This window comes from Cynara cardunculus, assembly GCF_001531365.2.
Source record: "Cynara cardunculus var. scolymus isolate 2C chromosome LG 15, CcrdV1, whole genome shotgun sequence".
NCBI lineage: Eukaryota > Viridiplantae > Streptophyta > Magnoliopsida > Asterales > Asteraceae > Cynara > Cynara cardunculus.
Window position 1 is genome coordinate 21,057,110 of NC_037542.1, and position 8,455 is coordinate 21,065,564.

Here is an 8,455-nt window from a genome sequence, read left to right on the forward strand (position 1 = left end):
AATTGAATTAAAGAAGTTACACACAAAAAAAAGAATTATTAAATAGTTAATTTAATATTAATATCGATTTTATTTTTTCAATTTTTTTATGTTATTTTCAAATTTATATTTCATTCAAAAATAAAAACATTATCGTTTTTTCAAGACCACATAAAATCGTAGTATATTGATAGAGACAATAATAAAAACTAAACATTAAAATGAAGATTTATCTCGCTGCATTACGCGAGTACTCTTCTAATATATATAATGTCTAAATAGATTACTTTATATTACTTAAGTATACATGACCAAACACTTATATGTTCTATTTAAAGATGTTGTAATAAGTTTATATGACCTTTTTAGCGTCTTAAGAAGTTTTCTAGAACAAATAAAGAAGGCTAGTAGGACACTTTTTCAAAAGTGCTAAAAATCTGTTAAAATATTCAAAAGTGTATCATAAACTTATTACAACATTTTTAGATATGACAGAAAGGTTTAATCATATAAACTTAAGTCCTATAAAATAGTTTATTATGGCATTTAAACACTTTTGCGTCCAATAAACTTTATTTTGTTGTAGTGAGGTGAGTTAGTAAATTTGTATTTGGTTTTTAGGGAAATGTTAGAAGTCAAGAAAATCTAATTATTTAAATCGTGGTTAACTAATTTAGTTGAAAATTTATATTTAACATAAATTATGTAAAATGTAATTATAAATAATGTAAAATTGCAATTTGTTTGAATTTTAATAGCAATTATCCACGGATAAACATTTAACAAAAAAAAACACATATCTATATGTAGGATATTGTCAACATCGAGACTATGGATTTTTTTATATTTGTTGGTCCCAAATGAGATGATGATAAACAGAAAGTAATTGTTGAAGGAGGGTTAAATACAATTACACGGATTTTTTTAATTGTTTAATTCTTATTGATGTATATCAAGAATTAACACACATACATTCAACAATCTAAGGAAATGATAACCTAACCTAAACAATCCTACAAAAAGAAGAACTTACAAGAACAACACAAACAGTACTTATAAGAAAATGAAGAACACAGACACTAAGTTTTTCTTCACATACATGAGAGTAAAGGAGTACAACAGGAAAGCTAATTGCCTTGAGAATGCACTTAGAAATCTTTCAAAGGAGGTTAGTAATTTGCATAGGAGATGCACATTGCCTTTTATACTACCTTCAACATTAAATGCATGAGAACACTTGTCACTTGAGGATAAGAAGACTGGGGTTGACTTGCCCATTGTTGATATCTCATTTTCATCATATACAACATGCATACAACATTGTTCATGCAGAAAGAAACTTTTGTAGAGATATGGTCAGTCTGTAGGAAGATCTTCTTTGGATGGATTAGTAGCTTCAAACAGTTACTCACAAATCTTTGGTGCTTGAAGATTTTTCTTCAAATCTTCGGTCCACGAAGATCTTTCTCACAATCGGTTGGTAGCATCAAAATATTTTTCATCTTCATATCAGCTACTTTTGAGTCTTGGTGTGTAAATTAAACAGTTGATCCACAGTATCGCATCAGTGACCTTTTGTCTTTACATCGGCTAGTATTCGATTTTGATAATGACTTTAAGTATGTATCAAGACACCAATGTATAAAGAACCCAATAACTACTAAGTGTTGATAGGATAGAGGAACATATCAGTAGATGACCTAACAAATATTGTTTGTTGTCTAATGTGGACGTCAGGGACACGTGTCATATGTACTTGTTTGTTGTCTAATTGTAAAAGTTATGAAAACAACTCTCTATTTTTCGTTTGACCAGTCAAAGCCACAAATCTTGACCAATCAAAGCCATAACTTTTAACAAATCTTGACCGTATGAAAGATTATGATCAGTTCTTTACTTTTCAAATACTTACCACTTATCAAATTAACCCATGTTTCTCTCTCTATAATATATATATATATATATATATGTGTGTGTGTGTGTGTGTGTGTGTGTGTGTGTGAATTATTTTGCAACCTTTACATTTATACAAGTAATACAACTCAATCTCAACCATTCATTTAATTTGATAAATATGTGATTTTATAAAAGTTTTGGTTGTTTCTTAATATAAAGTATTGATTATAAATAATAAATCATAGTCATCTTCTATAAATATTCAAATCATAATAAACGAACTCTCTTCATTTCTATAAATATCTCGATTGATTGAATTACATTTGTTGCATAAATATGATATGTGGCATTTAAAACGAGCTCTCTCTATATATATGTATATATATTCTCCAATCCCTTAACCACATGGGGTTATACTTGATCTAACACAGAAAACGAAACAAGATGGAGGGTATACAACACAAGACGGTTGGGGCGAATAGGCTCAGCATCCACATAGCTGAAAAGGGTGAAGGTCCATTAGTCTTGCTCGTCTATGGCTTCCCTGAGCTCTGGTACACATGGCGTCACCAGATTTTATATCTGGCGGATCATGGTTACCGAGCCATGGCACCAGATCTCCGTGGGTACGATGATACAACAGGTGCACCAGTCAACGATCACACCAAGTTCACCATCCACCATCTGGTGGGCGACTTGATTGGGCTTCTTGATGTCATCACAGACAAAGATGAAAAGGTGTTTGTTGTGGGTCATGATTGGGGTGCCGTCATTGCTTGACACCTATGTATGTTTAGGCCCGACAGAGTCAAAGCTCTCGTAAACCTAAGCGTGTCGTTTCTCCCGTGGAATCCAAATGGCGACATGGTCGAGACGCTGAGAGCTGCGTATGGAGAGGATCACTACGTGTCCAGATTTCAGGTAGATTCCATTTCCATAACAACTTTTGTGTTAGTCCCACGTCGATTTTCACTTCCATACATGTTGGTTCCTCCTCTTTCTAGAGATTAACACACATAATTTAACATTTTGGATTTGGACTCTTTCTGTTCCATTTCTAAACTTTCATTACCGGTGTAGGAACCAGAAAAAATGGAAGCCAAGTTTAGCAAAATGAGTACTCAAACAATTGTGAAAAGATTTTTGACAATCCGAGATCCAACACGAAATAACATTCCTAAAGATAAAGGTCATGATCTCTCCCGTAACGCCCCAGTTACCTTGCCCCCTTGGTTATCGGAAGAAGATGCCGAATACTTTGCTAGCCAACTCGACAAGACTGGCTTTTCTGGTGGACTCAACTATTATCGTGCTCTTCATTTGTAAGTTGATGCATCTTATGTTTTATAATCAAGAATCATAAGTTTGGTTTTCCGATGAATTAGTAAATTAATGTGGTTAGGAACTGGGAACTAAATTCAGCATGGCGGGGAGCTAAAGTTCAGGTGCCAACGAAATTCTTGATTGGGGATCTGGACCTGAACTATCATATGACAGGGATGAAGGAGTACATACACGATTGTGGTTTTCTGAAAGATGTTCCATTGTTGGAGGAAGTGGTGGTGATGGAAGATGCAGCCCACTTCATCAACCAAGAGAAGCCTGATGAGATTAACAACCACATCTTTTCAGTTTCTGCAGAAATTCTAATTTTGCATTCTTGTCTGTTGTGTGTGGATATGTATTTGACGGAACTTTCACGTCGATCCAAATAAAGTCAAACACAATCAAATTTGATTTGTTTTATTTTTTAAATCCATGGTTTTATTTTATACAGGAAAACAGTTTGAAAAACTCAAATTGTGAATAAATAAATCTTTGCATATTTTAAAACATGTTAATTATATTTTATAGTGAGGAGCAACCTTTCTCCCGAAATTACGGGGCTGTTTTGCCGGGTTATACTCCTACCTATTATCCGATTATATCAAGAAAGATGTAAGATGAATACGATATTGGGATTTTTTTTTCCCGAAACACGATTGGTTTCTAAGAGCCATAATTTGTATAGTTAGTAAATTTAGATATTAAAAAAATAACATAAAACCTAACTTGAATACAAAAATAAAAATATAGAATGAAAAAACTTCAAGATCTTAAAAGCAAAAATATATTATTTATTTTTGTGATTATAACATTGATTATATTATTAAAATATTTTTTTCCTTTAATAAAATACTACTTTTCTCTCTAAACATTTATTTTCAAAGTTTTTTTGTTGGTAGATATGTATTAAATAATAATTCATTCTCATTGTAATTACTTTTGGATGTTATCAAAATTTGAAGATTTTTTACACTTTCTCTATTTTTAGAAAATGTTTTCGAGGATCTTTTAAAACAAAAAACATGTTCAAAATTTCAAATCTTCATTTTCTTTATTTTAAAGTGAAGGGGCCCAGAAAGGCTTTTGTTTTAAAATGCATTTAACGTTTATTATTTATATATTTAATGATTTGTTTGATTTTTTAATTGTTAAGAATTCAATTTTTCTTCCGTCATCTATATAAATCCTTCGTATATATATTCAGTAAATGTGAACATATATATTAAATTTGAGAAAAAGCAATTAAATGTGATATACTTGAGGAGTAAGGATACGTTGTACCAAATGACGATGATGATGAAAAAAAAATATAAGCAGAGAAAGCAACATATTCAATGTAACAATCATAGGAGAATATTTTAATATACCAAAGTATTAACCTGACTAACCTGTACGATTTAAGTTGGGTTGGATAGGACTTTGGTTTGGATTGAGTTAAGTTGAGATTTTTCAAACACAAACTGTTGAGACTTTAAGGGATGTTGTGGAATATCTCATTTGCCCAGAGTTCTGTTCCAGGCATACACAACAATTGTATAGCCATTGAGTTTATCACGATTGATTTTTTACAGTCACAATTTGTCAAGATTAGTCCAGACATAGCCTAGGACACCCTTCAAAAATAGACATTATTAGATTGGATTGTTCAAATGCCTTCGATCCAATTAATCCAACTCATGAAGATCAAGAAGACATACTTTTTAGCAGCTTCCTTTAATCTCTTTTTCCACAACAGGAATCCGGCTCTTGGCTCTTGGACAAATCTGGGCGTCGTCTCTGTTTCAAATCCAAAAGATCTGCCTCTTCTTAAATCCTCATTTCACCTCCACTTCGAGTTACAGATCTAGATTGAGGGAGATCTTTGCCACTGGTGGGAAGTCGTCGGAGTTGGGTATAGACGAAAGTTGGATCAACCTTTCTTACATATATACGTCTTCTTTTGTTGGAGATAAGAGGTTGCCATTTGTGGAAAATGAAGACAGGCACTATGTATCGTATGCAATTGTTGCCTTCTCAAGTGTGGTGCAAGTCTCGAGTCAACAACGGGTGTTGGTGAGTGGATTGTAAAATGTAAAATTGTGTATGTTATTCAATGAAATGAGATACTGGTATTAAAATATTTACCTTCATATTAGAAGAAAAATCATATATATTAATGTTATATAAGTAGTATGTGATTTAAATATTTAATATATTACTTAAAATGGTAATTTTACAACTTCATTAACTGAAAGTGATATGATCTGGTAAATTTATAAAAGTGTAAAATCTAAAGTTAAAAATGTAAAACATAAAAGTTCAAAAAGAATAATTTCTTCATAAAAAGTCGCGCCTTTTGAAACCCAATCATCATTGTTGATCATGAACGGTGGACAAGAGATCCTTACAGCTGGTCGAACAAACCAATCATTTTTCCATCAAAACATATCTAAAACACTTCAATTTGACTCATCATATTATAGCTGTGTGAATAAGTCTGTTCATCTCTTAAGGCCCATTAAGCCACATGTTAACAGTTAGGGATGTGGAGTAAAGTGATCCAATGTGTCATGGGAAATGGAACAGGCCCTCCAACATTTGGGGGCTTAATCATACATGCTTTAGGCCCTCAAATTTTTTGGGTCCATTTATACGTGTTTTAACTTTTACTCGGTTATAATATTTAAGTTTTGACTTTTCACTTTTTTTTTTGATTTGGAGATTTGTGATTCTTGGTTTCAAAGACTTCTAAGAGAATGATTATATTTATTTCACATTTTTATTGTTTTAATTTGCAAGTAGAACTTTTAATATAATATATGGTTCATAGTTTGTTTCATTATTACTCATCCCCTCGATTTATAGTATTGATATAAGCATAACAGAACCTCTAAAAAATTTGGAACAACCCTGTAAACGGTACCATGGTTTGTATGGATATTTATGTGATACGAATATATCAGCACCCTGAAATAAAGGATTGGTGCTTACATACATATATCAGCACCGGAGGCGTCATTCATGGGTGGGATTGAAATTACAGGTGATTAATGATCCAGATCCCTTCTTACGCTTCTCATATTTACTCTCCTTCTCACACAATCTTTCGCCATTGACATATACACAATATGCATCCATGCAATAGTACCTAGAATTACTCACTGAAAAAATATATAAAAGATCATTAGGCGATGGTGGTTCCTTGTAAAATTAATTATCACCCATACCTGGAGCCAATTTAGCTCGTAATTAAGGATCATTCAAATCAGATATTTTTCTTAGCTCGTAATTAAGGATCATCACCAGGATGAAACAAGAATCAATATATATGTTATGTGTAGACCCATATATACAATACATGAATGGTTTTTTATGTAAGATTATTGCGTATGGGAGATATGGCTACTTGTGAGGGAGGGGGACCGGGAAGTTGGAGGTTTGGTGACAGTGACCGGAGGCATTAAATGCCGCCGGCCTGGTTTAATTTTGAGTGTCATTTATGTCTTTGTTTGGGCTGTATATATATGCTTTCAAGCAGTGGCGGACGCATAAATTTTTTTTGAAGGGGGCACGATATAAAATAAAATAATAATTAACTTCAATTTCATACAAAAATGATAAAAAGTTACCTTTTACAACTGTGCCCTACGACTCTTCATCATTTGAAACTGCGTAACTACATCATCATTTGAAACTGCGAGAAGTGCTTCTTTTTCTATAGTACATATCATTGCAGCATTCAAAAATTAATCACCGATTTTGTGGCGCAAATCTGACTTCACAATCTTCATAGCAGAAAAACTTCTTTCGACAAAAATAACAAAATTACCTACAAAATTAACCTAAAACATTTACCAATTACCACAAAATTAACCTAAAGCATTTACCAATTACCACAAAGTTAACCAACAAAATTAACCTAAAACATTTACCAATTACCACAAAATTAACCAACAAAATTAACATAAAATACCTAACCTAAAGCATTTAGCCATTTACCATTTACCAATCAACACAAAATTAACCTAAAAAGTAAAAACTAAAATACTACTAATTGATTAGAAGTAGTCAAACTGTCAAAAGCCTCAAACCAAGTAGAAGACTAGAAGTAGTCAAACTGTCAAAGCTTCAAAGGAACAAAACAAACTTACAGAAAAGAGGCGAGAGCTCGAGAGCGGAGAGCACACACAGGAGAAGAACAGGAGAAGAAGAACAGGCTCGCAGGTCGCAGCCTCTCCTCGCAGTCGGTAGTCGGCGTCGCCACTCGCGGCTCGCCAGTCGCAGGCTCGCAGCCTCTCTTCGCCGTCCGCCACTCGGCCACTGGATCTGGATGAAGAACAGGAGAAGAAGAACTGAAGAAGAAGAAGTGGTATGCTGCCGCATGCCACTCGTATGCGGTAATCGTCTAATCGATTCGGTATGCTGCCGTATGCGTATGTCTTCACACGAAACCCACTTCACCGCTGCTTCACGTCTTCACTCTTCACAGGCTCGTTTCCTACAATTCAAAGGGCCTCTTACCTCATATTGTTGGGGCCCAATTACATCTAAAAAAAAATACAAGTAAAAAAAAAATTTGGGTCTTCCTATTTATTTTTTGTTTTGGGCCGAGGACCCCAACCAGCTTAAGCTGTATCCGCCCCTGCTTTCAAGTACCTTAAATCACACACATGGCGTTATACTTCAAACACAGAAAATAAAACAAGATGGACGGTATACAGCACAAGACGGTGCAGACGAATGGGCTCAACCTCCATATAGCAGAAAAGGGTGAAGGCCCATTGGTCTTGTTTCTCCATGGCTTCCCTGAGCTCTGGTACTCCTGGCGTCACCAGATTATATATCTGGCAGATCATGGTTATCGAGCCGTGGCACCAGACCTCCGTGGCTATGGAGACACAACAGGTGCACCAGTCAACGACCCCACCAAGTTCACCATTCACCATCTGGTGGGTGACTTGATTGGACTTCTTGATGCCATCACAAACGAAGATGAAAAGGTGTTTATTGTGGGTCATGACTGAGGTGCCATCATTGCTTGGCACCTGTGTATGTTTAGGCCCGATAGAGTCAAAGCTCTGGTAAACTTAAGCGTTCCGTTTGTGCCGTGGAACCCAAATGGAGACATGGTCGAGTTGTTGAGAGCTGCATATGGTGAGGATCACTACATGACTAGATTTTGTTGATATAAGAACACAGAAAAGGATCGATAGAAGAACAAAGTATTTGGTAACCAGGGAACTCACTTATATTCAAGACTGCTTTTCTGAGTACA

At 34.4% G+C, this 8,455-nt stretch overlaps 1 protein-coding gene and 1 pseudogene across 1 annotated transcript; both read left to right on the forward strand.

The window, feature by feature from the left end:
• Positions 1-2,319: 2,319 nt before the first annotated feature.
• On the forward strand, positions 2,320-3,590 carry LOC112528668 (annotated as a pseudogene).
• Positions 3,591-7,875: 4,285 nt separating this feature from the next.
• LOC112527678 (AB hydrolase superfamily protein YfhM-like) lies at positions 7,876-8,354 on the forward strand. Its single transcript, XM_025138445.1, has one exon. The coding sequence runs from the start codon at positions 7,887-7,889 to the stop codon at positions 8,202-8,204; it is 318 nt and encodes a 105-aa protein (XP_024994213.1). The 5' UTR covers positions 7,876-7,886; the 3' UTR covers positions 8,205-8,354.
• Positions 8,355-8,455: the final 101 nt, after the last annotated feature.